Raw genomic sequence first — 26307 nt, 5'->3', positions numbered from 1 at the left:
TTTAATACTTTTATTGGGACCTGAAAAATTGTCTGAATGGTATTGCTTTTGATGACGACGAAGATTTGACAGGTGATGAAAGCATTTGTCACATAATTCACACAGGTAGCTAACTTCCCCATTCTCTCTCCTACATTTCGGCACCAAGTCATTTACCTGTGAAGGGTGACACTTTTTAACATGTGATTGCAAGCTCTTCTCTAGTTCTTATTCACGACCACAAACACTACAAACGAACATAATTACTGCCGTTAATTAGAAAACAAGTGGTAGAACACATGTAACATACACAAACACATCAACACAGAAAGACAATAATACGAAAGTTTCCAATACCTGGCACTATTACTTTTCTTGATTAGAACACAAGTGGTAAAACACATATAAACACACGCACGGAAAGAGAACCATACATGTATAGTAATACGAACGTTTCTGAGGGCTGGCACAGTCCACATGAACTTTTCCGAAAAGCCTGTGCGCACGCGCAATACGTTCATGAAGACTTGATCGGTGCTGTCACTAGGCGCAAGTGTCACGCTTTGCCACTTCTGATTTAATCTCACTGGTCAATCACGGAGAAGATGGACGAGTCACCCAGATCTCTTTCTTGGAACCAAATCTGTCATACAGTTCTAATTCCAAACCAGATACAGTAATTTGTTTATTTTTACATCAATATCATCTATCCGTAAAATATTGTTCCATGGCAGATAATATGCTTCGTGCCGTATTCTTTCCGTATCCATATTTTTTATACCCCTATGTGTTATATATTTAGCTTCATATTTTGGCATCTTTAATAAATAACAGGCATATATTAGATCACGGGTAGAAATACCTGCCACTGCAAGCTCTCCAGGATTTAAAACTTTCTGAAGATTGATAATTATGATCAAGTCAATCAGAGTGTGAGTCATCCAGCTTACTGTATGTACATGAATAGTAGCATATAGAGATAGTATGTTTAGGTCCAAGCTATAGAACATAGTTTGTAAATGTAATAAGTCATTTGTGCAGTCAGCAGATTTGTATTAAAATCTCTGAATATAATTATACAATATTTTCGTACAATGGATTAAACTGGCTAAATAAGTTCAAGGTCATATATATATATAATATATATTTACATCTGGGGCTTTATAAAAATCTCCAATCAGTACATTTTTTGATTGTTAACCGAAACTTCTACAAACATAAATTTGGGTCGATAGGGAATTGTTGGATCTGAAGTACCCACAATTTTACTTTTAAAATAGTTACGACAGTACATAGCACACCCACCTCCAATACGTGTTCTATGGTCTAGACGATGTAAAGTCATGTTATTTAACTCAACATGGACTCCGTTTAGAGAGGTTTGTAACGAGATCTCAGTTACACATGCGCAGTGCAAGGTATTACTACTATGAAAGAGGGATTGTATTTCATCAATGTGACCCATTAATGACAGCATGTTAATATGGTGAGTTAATAATTAGCACAGAAAAGAAACAATGATTTAAATTTGGACGAACCATTGAGAGGATGTTTTATTAAAATTAGCAAGAAGATGCTTAGAGATGAGAATAAAAGAAAAGAAAAAGAGTAACATAGCCAACATTCCCCTCCAGTCTTAAGCTAGAGATCCATTTATCATTTCCTTATCTTATCCTTGATATTGATAAATACATAAAAGACCACATGTTCTTATTCATATTAATATGAGAACAGAGATTTTTATGCGTTTAGATTCTTTTCTGAAAAAGCTCATTTTCAATTTATATGTCTTTAGCATCTTCCTTTCATAAATATGAGGACAAGTCAATAAGTATCTGCAATCAATTTTTATAATTTATTATAAAATGAGTACACACTTTTTCTTCTTCTTGCTTCCGAATTTGGCCAACTGTGGACCGTGTGAAAATGCTTTCTGGCCAGTCTTCTTCTTTTCTCTTCCCAGAACTTCTTCATTCATTCACTCCTCAGATATTACAAATTTGGACCTTCTTCCGCTGCTCTTCATGGAATTTGTGATCATCTACTCAAGTTCTGAACTTCTTTCTGTTGAGGATCAATTCTGGTGTTATTTTAATTTCTTCTGTATCTTTCTTAACTTCCTCCACCCATTTTGTTGTTCTCCTCAATCCAATTATATATTTAAATATCCTTTTAGTCACGCAGTTGGCATTCATTCTGATGAGATGTCCATAAAATTTCAGTCTTCGTTTTCGCATTGTGTCCGTGATCTTTTCAGAATACTTGTAGATATCTTCATTTCTCCTTTTCCTCCATGCACCATCCGTCGTTTTCTGAGGTCCAAGAATTTTCCTCAAAATTTTTCTTTCCTTCTTCTCAATTTCTTTAAGTTCCCCCTTTTTTTTATTTAATATAAGGCATTCTGAACCGTACAGCCCCTCTGGTTTTACAACAGCGTTGTAGTGTTTAATTTTGGCTTTGTAGGATATTGCCCGTTTATTGTACCTGTTCAGTGTCAGTCTGTAGGCCAGTTCCAATTTTCTAGCTCTTTCCTTATTTGCCTCCTCGTCTAGTCCATTGGGTTGGATCAGTTCTCCCAAATACTTAAACTTTTCTACTCTTCTAACCTTTCCGCACTTCACTTCCATGCTTTTCTCCCCCTGATGTCGGTACTCCATGTACTTCGTCTTTTCGTAGGAGACTTTCAGACCTGTTTTCTTCGCAGTGTCATTTCTGTGTTGAGCTAAGAGAGCAAGATCATCAGCAAAAACCAGACATTTAATTTCCAAGTTTTGTCCCTTGTGCCCAAGATGAATTCCATGTATGCCTTCTACTTTCAGAGAGTTTTCCCAGGTTCTTATGACTTTCTCCAATACAATGTTAAACAGGATGGGTGATAATCCATCTCCTTGTCTGACTCCTGTCTTTATTTGGAATGGATCAGAGATTTCTCCAGCGAATTTAATTTTTGAGATGGTGTCTGTCAGGGTTTGTTTTATTATTTCTCTCGTTTTCCTGTCGCTTCCAAACTCTTTTAGGACGTTAAATAATGTCTGTCTATCAATTGAGTCATATGCTTTTTGGAAATTGACGAAGATTACCACTGTGTTCTGGCCCCTCAATGCTCTAGTCCTTAGAATACCCTTGAGGTTGAATATCTGTTCTGTACATGACCTCCCTTTCCTAAAACCGGCTTGGTATTCTCCAATGAGGGAGTCTATTTGTTCTTCGACCCTGTTCAGTAGCACTTTGGAGAATATTTTGTACGCGACTGAAAGTAAAGAGATATCTCTGTAGTTATTAATATCCATTCGGCTACCTTTCTTGTGGAGTGGGTGGATAAGCACACTTTTCCAATCGTTCGGAATCCTTTCAGTTTTCCAAATCTCTTTTATGAGGTGATGTATTCTTTCTGCAGCCACTTCTTCTCCGATCTTCCACATTTCTGCCACAATGCCATCTTCCCCTGGTGCTTTGTTGTTTTTAAGCTCTCTGATTATACATTTTATCTCATCTAGACTTGGTGGTTTGGAATTTGGATTCTCATTGGTTAGTTTCAGGACAGGCAATCTTTCGTGCGGTTCTTCACAGTTAAGCAGCGTTTGGAAGTAGTCAGCCAAGAGCTGGCAGTTTTCTTTATCATTTTTCAACATAGTCACCCTGCTTTTCAATGCACATGGTCCACTGTTTCACAAGCTTTCTGATACCCTCTGCAAAAAAAAAGGATTTTGGTTGCACAGCAAGCCTCATATGGACTGCTTCCTTCACCTGTCGATCGGAGCTGAATCGACGGTCTCTTAGAGCATTTTTTAAGTGGACCAAAGAGATGGTAATCTGACGGGGCAAGATCGAGACTGTACGCAGGATGCTCCAACACCTCGAAACGCAGCATCTGAAGAGTTTGAGCAGTTTGAGCAGTGTGGGTGGCGGTATGTGGACACACATTGCCATGCAACAAAAGAATTCCTTCTGACAATCGACTTCTGCATTTGTTGCGAATTACAGGTTTCAGCTTGTTTACCAACATATCACTGTAACGTTCACTGTTTACTATTTCCCGCTTTTCCTGGGAATGTTCCAGGATTGGCCCTTGAGAGTCCCAAAACACTGTGAGCATCACTTTTTCTGCAGAAGGTTGACTCTTGAATTTCTTTCTGACTTTCCAGTGATGATCCATTTCAGAAACTTTTCACCTTCGTTAGCATGACAATCCAGTAGGTGCTGACAGATTCTCACACAATTGCGCTTCTGGTCTTCATTGAGTTGTTTTGGAACCCATCTCGAACAGACTTTGTGAAAGTTAAGCCTGCTATGCTTGATTTCATATGCAAAACCATGGCTAATGTGCATATGGTTTGCCACACCATCAACAGTTACTCGTCTGTTATTCAGGATCATATCACATTATTGTCAATATTGGCATCAGTTACGGCTGCAGATGGATGCCCGGATTTTTCCTCATTCTTCACCCCTTTTGAATGATTCAATCCACTGGTAAACACTTCACTGTGGCAAAATATTGTCCCCGTATTGTGCTGAAAATCTTCTATGAATTTCTGCTCCTGGTACACCTTCAGACCACAAAAATGGTTTACAGAATGATGTTCTTTCGTTCAAACAGATAGTGGCGCGGTCATCTTTACATCGCAACAGCGCAAACTTTACTGATCTGATAACGCTGAAACCTACCACAGACATAGACAGTTGTGCCATCTAGCAGCTGGTGAGCACACAACGCCATAGCACCAACCTAAAGACAATTAGAGCAAAATTGCAGATACTTATTGACTTGCCTACATAAAATTATTGTATGAATATCTTCCCAGAAAGAAACAAAGAACATTAGCTATATAATTTCATAGCTCATTTATTTTTTCATTGAGATAATTGATACTTGACATGCCCAATACTAAGTTCTGAGATTTAAGCCAGTGAAGAAGAGAACATTGGTTCTTGAAATATGTTCGGTATATTGAAACTCTAATTAATTTCATATTAGTGTTGACAAGGTGGACATTCATATATAATTGACCTTTTAATGTGATATATTGGCTGTTGATATGGATCAATTTACTATTAACCGTTATGGTTAAGATTATCAATTATAATAGCTGCTCAATGCAAAGAAGTTGGAATTTTCTTTTCTTTCATTTCTTGTGCAAGTGTTCCGTAAACATATATAGTCTGTGCCGCACCAAATGCTCTTTTGCTTCATCGCCCTAGCTGTCCTATTATTCTATTTCTTAGAGGCTATAAAACATTATGTTTGTTGCTCCAATATTGTAACTTTCTTGGACTTGACAATTACTTCTTCCCTAACTTGACAGATGGCGCCACCATGCTACTTCGATATTCCAAGAAATTTCTTTAGCATTTTATTATCTCTTTGAAAAGGAGAGGGGCTTTTAACCAAAAGATGGCAAGACAGTCTTACGAAATGTGTATTACGTGGTACAAATGGTTTTTGAAAGAGATGCAAACCTTGCTTTACTTAATTCTGTGTCCTGACTGTATGTTCAGGATCACTTAATGTGTACAGAATCTGACCCCAGATATTTGTTATTTTACCTTTTCTTTGGTTGCCACGGATACTTGGTTATATGTCTTTGTGATTCTGTTTGTGTTATTTCTCATTTTACATTGCAATGTGATATTCTCTGTTTTCCTTTCACATTATTATTATTCCTGAATGTATTTATACTGTTATGTAAGGACAAGAAGGTAACACAGACCCATTTTGTGTGTATGGGTGCATGTCATTGTCATTGTCTGTCTGCCTTGGTTGTGTATTCGAGACCTGTACCTATTTCTCCTTCCTTGACATCTCATCTTGGGCTCATTATGTTATGTGTGCATATAACACTATCTTGGGTCAGTTCATTTTTGCCACTAGAGCAGATATGAATGTGTCCAATAGCGTGATTGTTCTGTGATTTTATACGATGGGGTGAGCCTTGTCCTATATTTACGGCTACCCTGAAACTTGAATCTAATCTTTCAGATCGAGTCCATGTTCTATGATTTTACATGCTTGTGCTGCTGCGATTCCATCGCAGTGTGCCTCTGTTTTGCTATTATGATACCTTGGACATTTGGTCTACATGTATACATGTATAAATGAATAGTATGAGTATGAATGACGGGTTTGTGCTGTCTTTATTGCCATTTCTATTTGTAGTTTGGGATCTCTTTCATTTTTTTTTTTTTTTTTGTGGCAACCTTTAGCTTCTCTCACTTCCCTATAACCTCTTTGTATTTCACGGTTCATCTTTGGCAAAAGTACTTCTTTGCCCATGTATTATCCTTTTTTCTCGATACTGATTCCTTGGGGATTGTTGTTACACAAGAAGAACAATTCTTTACTGATGTGTATGACCTTGCCCCCCTTTTTCTAATAAGGCTGTGGTTACCAATTGATTACTATACAATTTCTCCGTATAAAGAAAGAAATGTTTTGATCTTATCTCATATCATAATTCAATGATTGTTCCCCAGCCTCTAAATTATTATATTATTGTGAAGAAAATATGATACAATTGAATGAGAAGCTATTGACATTAAAAAGATCTCCCAATCATGCCAAGCAACGTTAAAAGGTCCATGATTATGCATGTAAGTTGTATTCACTTCCCCTGCGTTTCCACTGTTATACTCTGCTTTATCCTTTGCTTTAGTCAAAGTTTCCTTTAATAAACCTTGTTGTGTTTTAAACTACATCTGTCTTGGGTTATTGCCTTTCTATACTGGGTTTTATTTGTATAAGAGGCACGGGTCCAGTTCCTGATCAGTCATTAGTCAGTTTTGACCACTCCACAGTAATTTTTTTGGTATTTTCATGAATGTGTATTGCGTGTGTTGCTTCTTTGTTACATTGAATGATGTGCATTTGCAGTTTTTTCTTTTTACTGTACTTCATTAGGCCTGATGGAGAGTAAGTGTGAGGGCTGTAGTCTGACAGCACTGTTCAATGGGAACCAGACTTTTTTTTTTCAAATAGCAGTCAACAACACTGAAAAATACTCACACCCGCTACTGCATATTATTATTTTATTTTTCTTTCAATCCTGCACTTTCTTTTGTTGTTTTTGGGCTTTGGAACATCACACACATTGTTACAAGTTCCACCAGTGTCTGTCATTACACAGCTACCTGCCTACTGCTGCACTGTGTTACTTCAGCAAGCAAGCAAGCAAGCAGTGGACGTCATATGACTGGAGTTGGGATGGGGAGTTCTTTCATTTGTGCATGACAGCAGAAAGTTTTCTATCAAAGAAATCCACTGCCACCATCTAACAAGTAAAAACACAACTATAAGCTACTGATGTTTGCTAGAAGGCGGTGCTATGATACTTATTCTGCATAGAACTGAAAATAGGCTTAGGTTGGGTAGTTCTTATTCAATTTTTGGAAGCTGTTCTGAATGTGGTTCTTTCTTAAACAACTGTAGTTGCTGCTACATGTTTCTTAATGACCTTTAAAGGAATACAGTCAAAACTGGTTAAGATGTCCCTCTCCAGCATTCCTCTGGTTATACACCATTATTCCAAAGTCCCAGTCCATCTTCTATTAAATACATGTTACCTAGATAGCACATTTATGTCACTCTTTAGTACGTTTGTAACTCCCACCATAAGAAATTTAATTAGCGTTCCCAGCCACGTTGCGCACAACTGCCCCGAAAAAGGTTTTGGGAGAGAACTTAATTTCATGAGCCCAGACTACATAGTGCTATAATGTGTCAGCCTAGAGCTACAGTGAGCGTCAGTCCCAAGCCAGTCTCTTCTGTGGTTGTTTGGATTGTGCAGCAGTAGCTTATTTGGTATGTTGATGCTTAATTTTATGTTCGAAAGTGAATTGTGTAACAACGTACATAAATTAGGCCTATTGTACCTACGCATAGTGGTTTGCAGGACATTCAGTTATGGAGAAGACAAAAGCTAGACAGTTTACAAATGACAAAAAATTGAAGGTTATTGAGAAAGTGGATGCTAATCCACACATGAAACGTGTGCAAATCGCCCAGATGTTGGACATTCCTGCGATGACTTTAAACACACTGAATGGGACGAGTTGGCCGTGCGGTTAGGGGCACGTAGCTGTGAGCTTGCATTCGGGAGATAGTGGGTTCGAACCCCACCGTCAGCAGCCCTGAAGTTGGTTTTCCATGGTTTCCCATTTTCACACCAGGCAAAAGCTGGAGCTGTACCCTAATTAAGACCACGGCTGCTTCCTTCCCTCTCCAAGCCCTTTCCTATCCCATCATCTCTGTAACACCTCTCTGTTTCGGTGCGACGTAAAACAAATTGTAATTTTAAAAGAATTATAATTGTAAACACTTCTTCCTTTGTTTTTATCGTAATTATTTTTACTAGTGATGGGCAGTCTGAGACGGGGTCTCCAGATTTCTCGAGACTACTGCAGGCACCGCTTCTCGCAAAAAATGTCGAGAGATCTTGAGAGCGTTGTACCCGTATTGTGTGGCGAGCAGCGTGCCGTAGGCCTACAGGTAGATGGAGTTGAATGTTGTTTGTGCTGAGTATTCAAATAACCAACCATGGGCCTTCTCCATTCCGTAAATAAGTAAACAAGCGCCTACGGAGTTCATTTCTTTCATTTCTTTCATTTCTACCGAGGTCTATTTTGATGCAGTGTAACACAATTACAAAGGATACACATTCTGGCATTGTATGCAGCGGTAAGTACACGAATGTGTAGGCTAAATGTAGCTGTCGTACTACTTCAAGAAACACGTTGCGAGAATGAAAACCAACTTCACTCCAGATGTAAACTACCAGGATTCAATCTTATTGCAGCTACCTTCCATAAAAACTATGGCATCTCTACGCACATTCGAAATAATATTGAGCAAGTGAAAATTCTTCACATCAGCTCTGATAACATTTTCACCATCAGGATTAAAGTTGCAGATTTGGAAATAGTAAACATTTACAAACCACCATCTCAACCTTGGTGTAATGAAGCCATCAAGAATGTAAATTATCCAGCAGCTATTATGGGAGATTTCAACAGTAGGAGTACTTCCTGGGGGTATGGAGATACTAATTCAGATGGTCTTGGTGTGTTAGAATGGTCTGAAACAGAAGATGTTTTCCTTGTGTACGATGCAAAAGAGATAGGTTCCTTTCACTCAGGAAGATGGAAGAAGGACACCAACCCAGACCTCTGTTTTGTTTCAAGGGACGAGCACGGAAGACCTTTACAGTGCAGCAGGAAAGTACTGAACAATTTTCCCCGAAGTCAGCATAGACCAATTCTTCTAAAAATTGGCATTGAAGTCCCAATAATATCAACACCTGTACCTCGCTGGAATTTTGAAAGAGCAAACTGGGAAGTGTTTACTAATGAGATGGATCACAATATCCAGTGGATTCCACGCAAACTGGACAACTATAAGTGATTTGTTAGTTTAACATGTTCCATAGCAAAGAAACACATTCCCAGAGGATTTAGAAAATAATATATCCCTGGATGGAATAGAAGATGTGATGAGCTTTACGAAGAATACCAAATCAGCAAAAGAACAGAAGTCGCTGATGAACTATTGCAATGCCTAGATTCTGCCAGAAAAGATAAATGGAACTCAATGACAGCAAGCATGAATTTCCAACACTCAAGCAGAAAAGCATGGACTCTTCTTAGAAAACTTGGAAATTGTACTACCATATATATTAATAAGAGTTCAGAAGTATCTCCAGTAGATGTAGCTAAAAGAATCATCAAACTATCCAAAATACCAGAAAATGTCAATAAAGATGAATTTCAAAACTCAAGAAAGAGCTAAAAACTAGGCTATCCTCGACTGAATCATCCCCCAGTTCTCAAGAGAATTCACAACTGCAGAAATCTCAACAGCTCTAAAAGAAAAAAGAAAAAAAAAAAAAAAAAAACAGGCAAAGAAGCAGGAGTGGATGGGATATATCCAGAATTCCTGAAACATTGTGGACCTAGAACTCTACACTGGTTAGTTATGTTCTTTAATAACATCTTACGAAGTGGTAGGCTTCCATCCTTGCTTAAGAGAACTAAAATAGTTGCCATTCTAAAGCCCGGAAAAAGTGGAGATAGTCCTGAAGATTATAGGCCAATAGCACTCTTAGCAATAGCAATAGCTACAAGTTAATGGAAAGAATGATTTACAACAGAATCTCAACCACAGCCTTCCAACACATACCAACTGAACAAGCAGGATTCCGTCCTAACCAAAGCTGCTGTGACCAGGTCTTGGCACTCACCAGCCACACTGAGAACGGATTTCAAGACAAGAAGACCACCTTCGCTGTTTTTGTGGACCTGACATCAGCTTATGACACAGTATGGCGATAAGGGATGATTTTGAAATCCTTGAAGATCATTCCCTGTAAAAACCTTGCAACACTGCTGAACAACAAAATACATTTAAACGGCAATAAGAGTAAGCCCTATATACTAAACGATGGTTTACCCCAAGGATCAGTTCTTGCTCTTCTACTGTTCAGCATCTATACTGCAGATCTTCCTGAAACTACTTCCAGGAAATTCATATATGCAGATGACACAGCTCTGGCTGCCCAATCGAGTGACTTCAAAGCGGCAGAAACTACACTCACAAAGGATCTCCATAACCTGAACAAATATTTCAGTACATGGCAACTCAAACCTAACTTGAACAAAACTGAAATAAGCTGCTTCCACCTAGACAAACAAAAGGCCAACTATGTACCTCAAGTCGAATTCAAAGGCCAAAAACTTAAGTATAGCCCATATTCAAAGTATCTGGGCGTCACAACGGATCGGACACTTTCATACAAGCAACACTCTTTAATACTGCAGCCAAAATAAAAACAAGGAACAACATATTACACACGCTCAGTGGAACAGGATGGAGAGAAAACGCAACAGTACTACGAACATCAGCTCTTGCCTTGATCTATCCAGTTGCAGAATACTGCCCTGTGTGGCTTAACAGTGCTTATACTTCAAAAGTTGATACACACCTGAATGATACCATGAGGACAATATCAGGCACCATCAAATCGACACCCCTAAAATGGTTACCCGTTTTATCCAACATCCATCCCCCTCACATATGAAGAGAACTGGCTCTTGTAAGAGAATGGCAGAAATGTCACAGTAATCCTCAACTGCCCTTACATCAGGACTGCAACCATCAGAAATCAAAGAGATTAAAGTCCAGAAACCCATCATGGAAATTAGGCGAGAAGCTCCTGGAAACAAATTTTTATGCTGATGAGATCTGGCATGAAGAATGGACCTCTTCAAATCCTGATTACCTGGGTTTAATTCACCATCCTTGTAGAGTTCCTCCTGGTTTCAACTTACTGAGAAGGGAATGGACATCTCTAAACAGAATCAGGACAAACCATGGAAGGTGTAAATTCCGGCTTCACAAGTGGGGAAAATCTGAAGACCCATTCTGCAACTGTGATAATGTGCCTCAAACCATCCAGCACATTGTTATGGACTGCCCAAGAAGAAGATTCAATGGATCTGTTCAAGAAGTACATAGTGCCTCTACAGAAGCAGTGCACTGGCTGAACATTAAGTTTTGAATGCTGACCTGTAAATTACATACTTATTTAAGAAATATAAATAAATAAATAAATAAATAAATACATTTTATATATATATAGAAACTGACAGCTGCTGTAGGTGTTGTACATCATTATCTGACACCACGTTCAATATCTATATAACGAGTGCTTGTGTTTACCAATATTTTGGTGAAGTACGAAATAATTCCTTACAATGTTATAGAATATTTGTATCATAATTAGGTACTTCGGTATATGATGGTGCAATGTGTAATTGTCTAATTTGTACACGACAAATTTAAGACAAAGTCCGAAATGCAACGTAAGTTGTGGATGTAGATTATTTTGAAAAGATGCCACATAGCACAGCTCACTGTGTTGTTTATTCAAAAGAAGTCAAATACGTCAGCAGAAGTAGGCCCTATTTCTGGGGTGATCCAGCAGTTAAAAACACATAATATTGCTAAAGGGGAATCGTCACGGAGAACACCTTTGTAAAGTAAACAGAGAACACCTCCAGCCTGGCCTGCATCACTAGAAGCTACCCTATCGACAAGTGTGATATATCCAGGTAGGTGTACATCCTAACTACAGTTAATCACAAATTATGCAGAGTTATTCAGCTAAGATGTTCACTTCATATAGATCATGAACAGTTTAAGAAACTGAAATTCTGTTAAAACTTTCGTTCATGGTATTAAGGGGTTCGTAGTTGAAAATGCAGTACTTTTCAAGGCTTCTGACAATCCTTGGAAAGGTGGTTTTTATTAATATAATAACTTCTTATTCTGAAATCCAATACGGTTTTATAATGAGATTCATAACTTGCAACATCACTACCCTGTTGAAAGAATTGGAGCAAACTCAGGCATTTTAGATTACACGTTCCACTCGTGTGTAATGGTGGTTGCATATTCAGCAAGGCACACCTTGCCCTGTCTCAAGTTCAAATAATACACGCCTCTAATATCCAGGAAGGTGTATATCTCATCTACAGTATTCACAAATTATACAAGATTATTCACTTAAGATGTCCAACTCAAATAAGTCGTGAACAGTTTAAAATACTGAAATTGTTTTCACTTTTGTTAATGGTATTAAGGTGTGCATAGCTGAACATGCGGTACTTTTCCAGGCTTATGACAAAATTTATCGGCATACACATTTCCAAATGAGAACATTATTTCATGCAATAACCGCTCATGATATACTAACAAGCTTACACGCGTAGTTATTGGGACGTCGCACAGATCGCAGCACAGGAGAATTGGTCACGAGATTCTTGTGAGAGTCTCGAGATCTTTGACATCAGTCTCGAGAGTCTGAAGCGAGAGCATTGCCCATCACTAATTTTTATGTTCAAACCTAACTTCAAGTTTAACAGCGTAATTTGTTTAGTTTTTTAGCACATTTCCTCTTTATGATGCTACTTTTCCTTGGTCTTCACAAACGTCCTAGCCAGTTTTGGCTGTAAGTGGTTCACCTGCTTTGCTGTCTTGGGTCATAAAATCCAACATATTGGCTATTATTTCCCGACTTTCCTATTTTTATAGCGTAGCCATAGAGTTTGCTTTGAAAAGAGATATTTTTAACTGTCATAAATGCACACTCGCATAGCTAACTGAACAGAGATGAGTAGTGACCCTCCACTTCGTACTCATTTTGTCAATGTGCATATACTCTCTTCTGTCATGACTCACTTCTTGGACTGTAGATACAGAAATGTATATATTAAACCTCATAGGGCATTTTTAAATCTATTTTTTGTAGGTATTTATTGTGATAATGAAATGATTTTTGAAGCAGTGGATAAAGGTTCTCCGTATTCCACAGACAAGAGCCACTGATTATAAAGGAGTGTAGACGCTTAGTCAAACAGTGTCTGAGTGTATCCATAATGGAGCCAGCAACTGTTGTTTCGGTTGATGATATGGAAAAGGCTAGAGAGAGAGAGAACAGGTCAAGGAAAATTCCATGGGAAAGGTTAAGCCAGAAGAGTCAAAGCACAAGAATATTAATTTATATGTGCATAATTATAGCACTTTAAAATAACCAGTTGATATTTATTCTATATTCATATGAACATGTATTAAGTTTTCTAATTTTTTAGTCTTGATGACACATCACTGCCTTTTTCCTTGCTATTGGCAATTCTGGAACCAAACTGGAATGCTCGTTTAGGAAAACTAGCTGCCTTCTGTAGGCCAAGGCTCCAGGCAGCAAGCCTCAGCAGAAGTTTGTCACCGGTGCCTCGAGGGAAGTCTGGTGTTGGGTAACATCTAAAAAAAAAAAAAAAATGTTTCATTCAAATTTTATTATAAAGAAAGAGATTATTAACAAAGGAGTATACAAACAACAGTACAAAAGGAAAAACAGAAACTTATCATTTGGTTAATATTAACAGCATAAATCTTCTTCTTCTTCTTGCTAGGGGCTTTACGTCGCACCGACACAGATAGGTCTTATGGCGACGATGAGATAGAAAAGGCCTAGGAGTTGGAAGGAAGCGGCCGTGGCCTTAATTAAGGTACAGCCCCAGCATTTGCCTGGTGTGAAAATGGGAAACCACGGAAAACCATTTTCAGGGCTGCCGATAGTGGGATTCGAACCTACTATCTCCCGGATGCAAGCTCACAACCGCGCGCCTCTACGCACACGGCCAACTCGCCCGGTACAGCATAAATCAATAATCTATGAAATTAATCATATACACATTTCTATTACATACCCTCATTGCAGGAGAGATATCTAATCAGTCATATGGTGCAATCAGGATGTTCAATGAAGTACTATTGCTGGTGGTTGATGTAAGTTTTTCAATCAAGAAAACACAATCATACCCTGGTTAAAATTTTCTGTTACAGTAAAGACGCACACTTACATTGAAGGCAATATCTTATTAAGTTAATTAAATAAGTTTCTATATTTGATCACTAGAGCCTCCGTGGTTCGGACGGCAGCGCGTCGGCCTCTCACCACTGGATACCGTGGTTCAAATCCCGGTCACTCCATGTGAGATTTGTGCTGGACAAAGCGGAGGCGGGACAGGGTTTTCTCCGGGTACTCCGGTTTTCCCTGTCATCTTTCATTCCAGCAACACTCTCCATTCTCATTTCATAGCATCTATCAGTCATTAATATACATCACTTTGGGAGTGGCGACCCCATCGTAATAATAGCCTATATATGATTCATTCATTACATCCCTGACCCGGTCAATGACTGGAAAACAGGTTGTAGGTTTTCATTAATTTTCATTTGATCACTCTGCATTTTGTTTCCAGATTTAATGCTATTAAAGAGGTATGGAAGCAATGCCTTCTAATATTTTTCCTAACAAACCTGGCACTCCATTATGTTGTCATGTGTTCTAGCCTGTCACTAGATGTACAGTATATATCTACTCCACACCAAGTGGCAATGTGGTATGTCTTGTGAATGCTGCGCAGTAGTGTTTTAAAAATGGCAAATGTATCAGATATAGATATAAAATACAGAAGGAATTAGTCCAACTGAAATCCACACTCCACTCTAAAATGTACACTAACATGCCAAAAGTCATGGAATAGCAATATTTAAAGGTAATAGTCGGTGGCGCTATCATACCATGACATCTTGGAAGTGCCCAGACTTATATCAGGTGTGATCTGACATATCAAGGGTGAGTGTAAACACCATCTGTGCTGGTCATGACAAGGCAACATGAACAGAGCATGATAGTGGGAGCCAGATTGATTGAACACTCCACTGTCAAACTTTTGTGTGCATCTAACATTCTTCAATCGATGGTGTCAAGTGTGTATCGGAAATACCTCGTGGAAGACATCAGGCACATATCCAGCAGCTCAGTGCAGCGTTCTCGCCTGGGCGTGTGACATTACTAACTAGACCTTGGATGACTGGCAACTTGTAGCTTGATCTGATGAGTCACTGTTCCAACTGTTCCGAGCTGATAGTAGGGTTCAGATATAGCACAAGCCCCTTGAAGGCATAGACGCCTGTTGTCAACAAGACATCATACAAGCTAGTATTAACTCCATAATGGTGGTGGGTGTGTTCACATGGCATGGGTTGGGTCCACTGATCTACCTGAACAGATTGTTAACCAGTGAGTACTTCGCTGAACTGTTCTGTGACCACTTGCAACCCATCATGGACTACACAGACCCTTACAACGATGAGATATTCCAACACGATAATGCACCGTGTCAATGGGCCCAAGTTGTCCAGAATAGGTTCGAAGAGTGTTCTAAAGAGATCGAACAACTGCTGTAGCCACTTCGTTCACCTGATATGAACCCTGTCGAGCACTATTTTATGGGATGTGGTGTTGAGGTCTATTTGCATCCAAGAATAGCAGGAAGCTGTACGTAGCTATCCAAACAGCATGGGTCAGAATCTCTGCACAGGTGTTTCTTCCACATGAGGAATCTATGCCATGAGTTACTGCACTTTGCCAAGCTAGAAGAGAGCTTACACAATACTATGCCCTATCCCATTACTTTTGGAATGTCAGTGTATAATTATGGTAACAACACCTTAACATCAGTATTTTCCCACGAACCTGCTACGCAGGCATAGCAGGGGGAGAGGTGATACTCCCACATGATGCATCCCAGGTGGCGGATAGGGGGGTCCTAACCGGCTTGTTGGCAGACTTGAGGGAAATAAAATACCTCTCGCGGACCAAACACACACCCCCTGTGAGTGGGGGAGGCAGACGAATAATACACCCATGGATCCTCTGCCTGTCATAAGAGGTGTCTAAAAGGGGCGAAGAAGGGATGATTGTATTAGAACCATGAAACTACTTTTGATTAGTACCATCACGCGCGGAACACCATGGGTCGCTTTTACTTGCGAGTAGTTTCACTCTGTTAGGTACTGAATAGTTTTGTGATTCGCAGCAGTCAAGCGCAGTTCACTGTGGGTTTCCAGTACCTGTGAATCATACCCATGTGAGCAACACCACGGGTCTGGGCGTTGCCTGTGAGTTGTACCACTATATGAGCGACACCGTGGGTCTGCGTTGCTTGTGATTAGTACCCATTATGTGTGGAACACCACGGGAATACTAGCGCCCGTGATTAGTACACCTAGGTGAGGAACCTCACCGGTTTGCGTTGGCTATGAGTGGCGCCATTGTGTGACAAACACCATAGGTCTGCGTTAACTTTACGACGTACAATACTTGTGAGTAGTACTTTAATGTTTGGAACATCATGAGTTTACGCTACCTTTGATTAGTACCGCAGCTTGAGAAATATCATGGTTCTCCTTTACTAGCGATAAGTGCCATTATGCGGGATCTTTGACACAGATATTGATCCATTCAGACAAGCATCATCGATTCAGGATTGGGCTTTGGAAGCAGTGCCTTGGTCAGTAATATTGTTTCTGGGAATGTGAGGCATTGCTCGTCTTATCCACTGATGCAAGTGATAAAAATCATTGTTGTCCGTATTGAAGATACTGAATGTAGGATGCTAAATGGTTTATTTTGTCACCTATTCAATACATATAAATTTTACATTTAGGAATTTATTCTTAATTATGCTTGAGACATGTTTCGCCCTTCATTGAGGGCATCATCAGTCAAAATTACCTCCTCAAGGCAAAAATCAGGTACCTGATTAGTATTTAACATGCACAAATTAATATACATTACAATGGGAAAATTAAGTACGAGAAACTCTTGTACAATGGTGATGGTTAAACAATATAAGTTTAAAGAATAAGAAGTCGGCACCAATGCTTAAAATACTGGGTAATTATAGCAGAGTTCAGCAGTGGTGCTCTGAAGAATAATTGATGCACTCATAGGAAATCATAAATTTTAAAATTATTTACAATATAACAGTCGGGGGGAAGGGTATAGTGCTCGGCGTCAATGTTTTTAACAAAAATTACTGCCAATGGTTGGTAACTATACAGTAAATTTACATTATCCAAATGAACAGTTGAGAATTTACAGTTTATGTACATATTTACAAGAGAGCAGCTTGGTGAGCAAGGATATAAAAAAGTAAATTACCAAGTACGTCCCGTTGCTTTAATCATTGGAGGTGATTGTAGCATTGACATATCAGAAATATGCAGAGTGGTTTAATCTTAGTTAATAATCACAGGGGGCAGGGAAAATATTCCATAGCCAAATGAGGTTCTATAGGCATCAAACAGAAAGTTGTCTGGTTGAAGCACCAGGTTCGGTACGGTGAACTTGTCAGCGTGGACGGAGACTCAAAGGGAGTCATTGAGTAAACAGTGCATTTGAATGGCAACAATGATGGCAGTTATTTGTAGGTAAATGTATTACTGGGAATGTGTTGCAGGTTGAATCCTTCGCTTTTTCTTAGTAGATTTCTTGTAGCTTGGAATGATGTGTGAAAACATCGGTGTGAGATGCCGGTGAGATGTAAATTGATATTATTTCTTGAATGAATGTATGAAGGACCTTGGGACGAAGTTACAGTTTTTTGTTGCTGGTCTAGTGAAAAAGAATGGAGTTGTTTATGCTGTGAACTGCAGTGGAGAGATTAGAAAATATACAGTAACTATAGAGTCAGAGCGATGTAGCTAGGGCGAGGCATCACTTCATTTGGTCTGCGAAGAGGAGCCGTAGTGGCACGCCATATTTGTGCCGATGTGCACTGGAATTCTAGCGTGTTGTTGGCAGTTGTGTTGTATGAAGTGGAAGTTATCTGTAATCGAGATGTTAATAGTATTAGTTGGTGTGTAAGAAAAGATCATGGTAAGTAATGAAGAGTAAATGTTATGTTACATACCTAATGTGTCGTTGAGAGGCAATTTGTTGATGGATGTTGGTTGACTATGAGGAGGCACCGTCGGTAATACGCACATGTGGTTGGCAATGGTGGCGGGAGGGGGTGGGGAGCTTTGGGAGGGAGGAGCATGGGCGGAGATCATGCGCAGTGGTGAGCTGTGTGAATGGAGGAAGGTAGAGTGGAGGGGTCAGCTTGTGTGTTGGGAGTGCTGGTTGATAAAGTGTTGGTTTGTAAAAAGAGGGAGGGGGGGAAATGTACAGACATGAAAAATTACGTGGATAGTATTGATGTCTTTTTATTAATGCGGTTGAATGTTATTCGTTTATGTTGGGTGTTGTAGTGTTTCTGTTGGTCGAGTGGCTTTTATTTCTCGTGTTGTATCGATGGGGTCGTAGTGGAGGGGGAAGTGCTAGGGTGGGAGGAGGAGTGGGCTTGCTGTCATTGCGTGTGGGGGGATTGGTGGGAATGGGGGAGGTGGGGTGGAGGGGTGTAACTGTCGACGTGCTGGGTGAGTTAGTTAATGTGGTATTAAAGATTTTAGACAAGTTGTTGCCTTGAAAATTAATTTTTTGTAGTAAGGTGGGAATTTGTTCATAAAGGGGGTTTTTTATATCTATTATCTCGTTGAGGTTTTTGTCTTTATTGAAGTGTTGGTCTAGAAAGATGTATAGGTTCTCAAACTCAGTCATTAGTTTACCTTTCTCAACTCTTTTTAGGATTTTTAGGTCTTGTTCTATTGTGGTGAAGTGGTGGCCAGTGTCCCTCATGTGGGTGCTCAGTGCAGAAAATTTATTATGTTTTTGGGCATTGGTGTGTTCTAAATAACGGGTTTGGAAGTTTCAACCAGTTTGTCCGATGTACGAGGCATTGCATTGTGAACAGGTGAGTCTGTAAATACCTGAGCCCGTGTAGTGATTTTTTTTTTGGGTTGACAGAGTTCTGGTTGCAAAATATGTTCTGGTTCGTGTTCTGCGTTTTGAAAGCAATGTTGACTTCGTGCTTTTTTAGGGGGTTGGCTATCTGGTAGATGACTGGATTAGTGTATGTGAAAGTTGCGTATTTGGGTTTATTGGGTTTTATTGGGGAAAGTTGTGTTGTTAATTTTAGTTTTAATTTGTTGATGATCTTGTTGATCATGTTGGTGTTGAAGCCATTGAACATGGCAATTTCTTTTATGTAATCAAGTTCTTTTTCTAGATTGGTGATAAGGGAGAACCCTGCATTATGCCTTTATTGAGAACAATTGGTTTGGTCTTCTTGTGATGGGATTCTATTTGAGTAGTATTATTACACTGTAGTAAAGTAAAAGTAAACTCGTGTCCTCATCCCGAGGTGGTGCAGATCTTTTCAGGCACACCCCCATTGGAGGTGAGCTGCATGTACCATTTCAACCACATACCAGTCCTCCTGCCATTCTTAAATTTGTGGCAGTACCGGGAATCGAACCCAGGCCCCCGAGGACGGCAGCTAATAACACTAACCGTTACGCTACGGAGGCGGACATTACATTGTAGTGCCATTATTAGATCAGACAGTTCTGATGGTAGGGCGTAGGAGGAGAGGGCAGTCTTCAAGTGTTTATGCCCTACGTTGTCAAAGGCCTTAGTGATATCCAGGAAAACCAGGTTAAAGTCGACCTTTTGGTATTTGGCTAATGTCAGAATAGATTCTAAGATGCAAGTGTTGATTTGAGTGCCAGCAGAGTTTGTGAAGTCACGTTGATTTTTATCAAAGCTCACGTAGCTACGTAGTCGTGTATCTAATATGCACTCTATTACTCTTCTCAATAGTGAATAAATGGTTATTGGTCTCCAGTTATCTCGATCCGTGGGGTCTCCTCCCTCATGGATAAGCAAGGTTCTAGCTCTTTTAAGAATCTCGGGCACCAGTATTCTTGTTAACATGGTTGTTGCAATCAATGTTATACTTTCGTAACACATGTCATTTTTAAGTGCCCTCATCAATATATGATCTGGGCCAGGGGATGTGTCAACGGCTATCTTCTTCATTGCATACTCTACTTCTTGTTTAGAAATGACAGTATACATTGTATCTTCTAATTGTACATACTCTACTTCAGATGTGTGTGAAGTATATGTTGATCTTTCCAAATCATTGGGGATTGAAACACGAGAGGAAAAGTAGTGGTGTATTTTATTTATATCTACCTTACACACCTCTTTAGTGTCACTGATTGCCGCACGTACTGCTTTTCGTCTCTGATTGTAGTATAGGAATTGGGTTTTTGGTATTCGTACTTCTCACGGCGCTTTAATCTCTCTTGGTCGCCCTTTCTGGATTGCTTCATTGTGTAAATTTACATCCATTATTAAGTAACTTTCTTCTCTGCCGTATCTCATAAAATTTAACTGCTGGGTGTTTTGGACCGGGAAGCTGATGCGCGGCTTTGGATAAGAATTCCACGAATTCTTTGACATGATTACAGAAGTCATCGTCATTACCGATATTCTGGAATTCCAACTTAAATTTTTCCATTGTTTCTTTGTATGTCTGTGTGTTGTGTAAACATAGTGTGATTCGTTATGTCTGGTGTGTTAGTATTTTTGTTGGTATTACCTGGATACAAGATATCACTATCATTTGAAAGAGGGTACACAACCACTTCTTGCTGATTTCCATTCGGGCTGCTTAGCTAACAGTGCAGTTCTATGTTCTTGTGGATGAGATCGGCTTATGTGGATGCTCACTCCTAGCTTCCCTTTATAGAGTTTACCACAATGTGGACAGGCTGTGGCATTAACAGCTTCATCGGTGATAATCTGAGTCGTCGTGTTAGGGGATTCATCCAAGGGTTCCATTTCAGGATGTTATAGCATCCTTATTCACAAGAACGGAATTAATAATGGCACAGCATTTACTATAGTCGTATAGTATATTAACTTATGGTGTTATGATTACTAATTACCAACTGGGTAATTTGCACAAATCACCGTAGAAAATGAAATCTAACAGACATAGAACGGTATTAAACCGTTGACCATATGATGGGTAATACGGATATGGAACCTCGCTAGACTTGGTTAAAGGAAGTGGACACTTGAGTGGTCAGATTTTCATTCACCGTTATGTCTTGATGGTGTGACTGAGGATATTAAATAGGTCTTTAATTGAACACGCCAGTACTTATCAAATAAATATTAAGAAGTAAATTTTAAAAGTCGAAATCAATTGCATATCAAAACGTAACCTGTACGAATATTATGCACGGCCATGTCAGCAATAATTAAACGTAAACATGCATAGGGTATTCACAAATCTAAATAAAACTCCTTCCTGTAAGTCTGTAAAACACTGATAAGCTACACAACACACCGTCAAAACACTATAAAAACCCAACTAAAACAAGGAGGGAAGTCAACCAAGCCAAATATCTCTAAAAATTATATAAAAATAACAGTATCCAAAGTTAATCTTGTCCTTCCAAGTCGACTTTGCTTCAAAGTTTTGTTCTTGAATATGACCCTTATTTATATATAATTTTAAAAAAGCTGCATCATCCTTAGAAAAATCATTCTTATTACCTCTCCCATGGTGATAGAGAACACAGGTATGAAATAACTTCTTCATCCAAGAAGGGAAATCGTCCTTGGCACCCATGACTTGACAAGACTCTGTCATCTCTACCCAAATTGCGGCTTGAGAGGCGAGCAACATCAAGCCATAATCCATCAGATAGAGCTTGCCAGCCGCCACTACTCAGGAGATTACGATGACGGGAATATCCACCCAACTGTTCGTCAGCACCCATGCCTAGAAGTAGTATCCTCACAGGTGACTTGTACAGTTCATCATTCACAACGCCTTGCTTGCGACTAGCAAACCACAGAGCACATCCCAAACTGTCATCTAAGATAGTATTGAGTGGATGGATCAAATCTGCAATTGTTTTAGTTCGATACTGTTCCAACTCATCCTTTCCAACATCAATCTATAACCAAAATACAAAAAAGATTATTTTAGAGAAAACTGAAAACAGGAGCATAAAAGTATAAACAATTTCACTTCATAATATTGTTCCCATTGTTGCTGTTTCATTTAGGCGTTAGGGACATCTTGGTCATCAATAGAGTATACCTTTAAACAAAATCTTAACTCATTATCTGTGTTAATTAAATATGTGGGTTTAGGATTGCAACTAGTTGCTCAGAACTTAAAAGAAGGTAGCATACTACACCAGTGTTTTCCATGAATGAGATTGGATGACAGCTATCAAATGATGGCCCAGGATACACTCATTCAACTTCTGCAAGTCCTCTCATGATTATGATCTAAGATGTTTTGTTGCTGTTGTTGCTATCAATTTTTCCTATAACAGATGTGGAGAAGTCATCTCTTCATCAAAGATCAGGCAGTCGAGAATAACTTGATGTTTCTGAGCCTTTGCTGATTGTCATCAAATTCTGGGCAGCAGAGTAGATGTTCCTCATTGGTTATGGAATCGGAAACCTAGCATGGACACTCGCTGAACTGATATATGCCAAATCTTCTAAAATGTACAGCAAGGCAGTCATGCCCTGTACTAAAATTTAGTTCCTTCCTGGGTCGTTCTTTGTTTTCTGCTCATTTCTCATGGATATTTTCCATTTTGTCAGACTGTTCAGCAACTGATTACTTTCATATTACATTGCCTTTGGAGCTAAGAGGTTTTTACCTAATGTGTTTGAGGTGATGTCTCTATTGTGTATGTGCTGGTGCCTTTCTTAGCCAATGAATCTGATATTTCTTTTTCCTCTAGTCCACCATGGGAGGAAATCCACTGAATGCACCAGTTTTTCCAACTTAATAATATTCATTCAGATGAGGTTTCTTACTGGTAGCTCACTTTTCACAGCTGCCGCAGTAGTATACAAGGACCAGTGTGTCATCTACAAGGGATATACTGGCATTTTCTGAGGCATTGCTATTTGTAATACTTGCCTTTATAAGCTATTACAATGACATGGTTGCAACTTCTACAGGTTTTAATAATTTAGCGTATGGCTTTTAGTGCAATGATGATGATAATGAAGGAGGGAGTGGGGGAAGCACGGTGTCTGTACATAGCCTTCTTCTGTCTAATAAAACCACGAGGCCTGCCCAAGGCTTAATATTCCCATCCAATGGACAAATCACCGTCAACAGAGTCATATTACCCTCACTCTATATGTACAATGCAGGGAAGTTTGGAATTTAATCCAGGCTTTTGGCATGCAATCTAGCAATTGGAAATTGTATCCCTACACCTAACCAATCCTGCTGGCCAAGATTCTGATGGTGAAATTCTTTTCCACCAACAGAACTCAAACTGACTAACCACAGTTTCAACCATAGAGACTCGACGCCTTAACAATCATGGCCATCAGGCATGCACCTCCAAAGGTATTTTATACTTACAACCAAAATTTAGTCAGGCTGCTCCTAATATAGGCCGGCCCCGCGGTGTATGGGTAGCGTGCCTGCCTCTTACCGGGAGGCCCCTGGTTCAATTCCCAGCCAGTCAGGGATTTTTACCTGCATCTGAGGACTGGTTCGAGGTCCACTCAGCCTACGTGATTACAACTGAGGGGCTATCAGCTGACGGTGAGATGGCAGCCCCAGTCTAGAAAGCCCAGAATAACAGCCGAGAGGATCCGTCGTGCTGACCACGTGACACCTCGTAACCTGCAGGCCTTCGAGCAGAGCAGCGGTCGCTTGGTAGGCCATGGCCCTTTGGGGCTGTTACGCCATGGGGTTTGGTTTGGCTCCTATTACAGACACATCCTTTTTCAGTCATCTCTAAGCTGAAGAACAGACACTGTACAATGGCTTTCATAACCATCCCCTCCACAAATGTGCAGTCATCCCATTTTTTTTTTTTTTTTTTTTGCTAGGGGCTTTACGTCGCACCGACACAGATAGGTCTTATGGTGACGGTGGGATAGGAAAGGCCTAGGAGTTGGAATGAAGTGGCCGTGGCCTTAATTAAGGTACAGCCCCAGCATTTGCCTGGTGTGAAAATGGGAAACCACGGAAAACCATTTTCAGTGCTGCCGATAGTGGGATTCGAACCTACTATCTCCCGGATGCAAGCTCACAGCCGCGTGCCTCTACGCGCATGGCCAACTCGCCCGGTCAGTCATCCCATTTAGAACGGCTATTCTGCTCAAGGCTTTTGGCTCCTCTAATGAATCACTTTTACCACCATTCAATACTCAATAAAGAGAACACTACTCCATTACTGCAGCAAATATCTGGCAAGTCAGCCCATCTCCCAGGCCAGACATATAACAGGATCTTTATGCTGACAATTCAACTGCAGAAAAGAACAAGGGATTTTTTTCATATGATCCACAAACTGATGGAAGTATGTGTGAAATCAGGAAGATTTGATAGTGATTTTATTTTGAATGATTGAAAGATCGAGCGGATTGGTTGCACTCTTCAGGTTGTGTAGCTGTGAGTTTACATTCAAGAGAAGGTGGGTTTGAGTCCCACTGTAGGCAGAATTCAAAGACAATTCTCTACGGTTTTTCATTTTCACACTAGGAAAATGCTCTGGTTGTACCTCAAACAAGGCAATGGCCACTACCTGTCCATTCCTAACCATTGTGGATCCTTGCGTTGCCAAAATCCTTCAATTTATTAGTGCTATTAACAAAAAATAAAATAAGTGCAGAAGTGACAAAGGAAGAGTGATTTTTTGACCCTACGAATATGGCAGTAAGAATTCTCTTGTAAGCATTTTCTAACTTTGCACTAACTCAGAAAGGTTTATCAGTGATGACAGGATAGCAAGCAGTTGTGGCCTTAATTAAGGTATAGCTCCTGCATCTGCTAAGTGTGAAGATGGGAACCACTGAAAACGATTTTCACCATCTCCCGAATGCAAACTTACAGTTACATGGCCCACATCATGCACCCAATTCGTTTGGAGCCAGTAAGAAACAATTAAGTAGTAAATTTACAGAGAAACTCTCTTGAGTACAGGAGAAATAAATATAAAGATGGCCAGATATGAATGAGACAGAAGAATAATTAAAACCTTAAGTGACAACCTACTGATGGAAAGGATAAATTGTTGAGAATTTATAGAGATGTTACAGCCATGCCTGAGGAAGTTTTTGGTGGTAATCACAAAGGAGAGATAGCAAAGCTAAAAGTAGGTAGGATTGTACACTTTAAGAGAAGAGGAAGGAAAATAAAAGTTGGAAATTGAAAGATATGCTGGCACAGGAAGATTATTATAAAGAAACTAAAACAATTAAGGACAGAAATCGAGTCTCCCTGTGGGTGGTAGTAATAGAATACACCTACAGTATCACCTATGTGTCATTAGAGGAGACTAATAGGGATCACAGGAGCTCGCAACTAGAAACCACATGTTGGTGACTCTGGGACCTCTAGCTAAGTCTGCCACTGTTTTCACTTACTTGTGCCAGTCTCACCACTTTCAACTTTTCTATCCCATCACCTTTGGAAAAGTGGGGATGTCTGCCTCGACTGAATGACGTGCACCGCCTTCTCAGAAGCATGAACAGGTGTTGTGAAGTTGTTATCAATAAGACAGATGGCAATATTCATTAAGATGCTCAATTACCATGTACCCATTCTGGTGCATGACCAAAGACCACATTGTGCAATGACGCCTTGTACTGAGCGTCCAAAGAACACTCTTAATTTCAATTTTCAATTGCTGCAAAGAAGGTATGTTTTCATTGCGCATTTGTATTCATTTCAATATGTATGCATATCATGGAGGTATGAACATATAAAAAAGTGACCAAGTTTCTTTTTTAAGCAGTGTATTTGCACTATAGGCTAAGTTATTTACAATGATCCTTCCTCCCCTTGGTTATTCTTGCTCTGACTGTGGTGTAAAAAACGTTTTGGCTTCATCTGTTCTTCCTTTAAGGGATTTTCTTCGTAATTCAATATAAAATGGCAACAATCCACCCTAGTGTCCCTTTGGGCCTCTGTCACAGAATGGGGCAACCAATGAGCATATTGCTTCTTGAAACATGAGTATTCATGAGA

General features: G+C 39.6%; 1 protein-coding gene across 1 annotated transcript in view; it reads right to left on the bottom strand.

Annotated features, from left to right (window-relative positions):
• Positions 1–13540: 13540 nt before the first annotated feature.
• The window catches only part of LOC136885715 (asparagine synthetase domain-containing protein 1), a 141715-nt gene continuing 128948 nt past the window's right edge, over positions 13541–26307 (bottom strand). The window contains exons 5-6 of the mRNA XM_067158442.2: positions 21837–22243; positions 13541–13789 (exon numbers count right to left, since the gene is read on the bottom strand). Of these exons, the coding sequence (XP_067014543.2) occupies positions 13609–13789; positions 21837–22243 (588 nt within the window). The 3' untranslated portion in view covers positions 13541–13608. The remainder of the gene's footprint in view (positions 13790–21836; positions 22244–26307) is intronic.

The sequence above is a fragment of the Anabrus simplex genome, chromosome 1 (assembly GCF_040414725.1).
Source record: "Anabrus simplex isolate iqAnaSimp1 chromosome 1, ASM4041472v1, whole genome shotgun sequence".
In the NCBI taxonomy this organism is placed as follows: Eukaryota; Metazoa; Arthropoda; class Insecta; order Orthoptera; family Tettigoniidae; genus Anabrus; species Anabrus simplex.
Note: the sequence above shows the minus strand (reverse complement) of the source record. Positions and strands in the feature narration are given on the sequence as shown.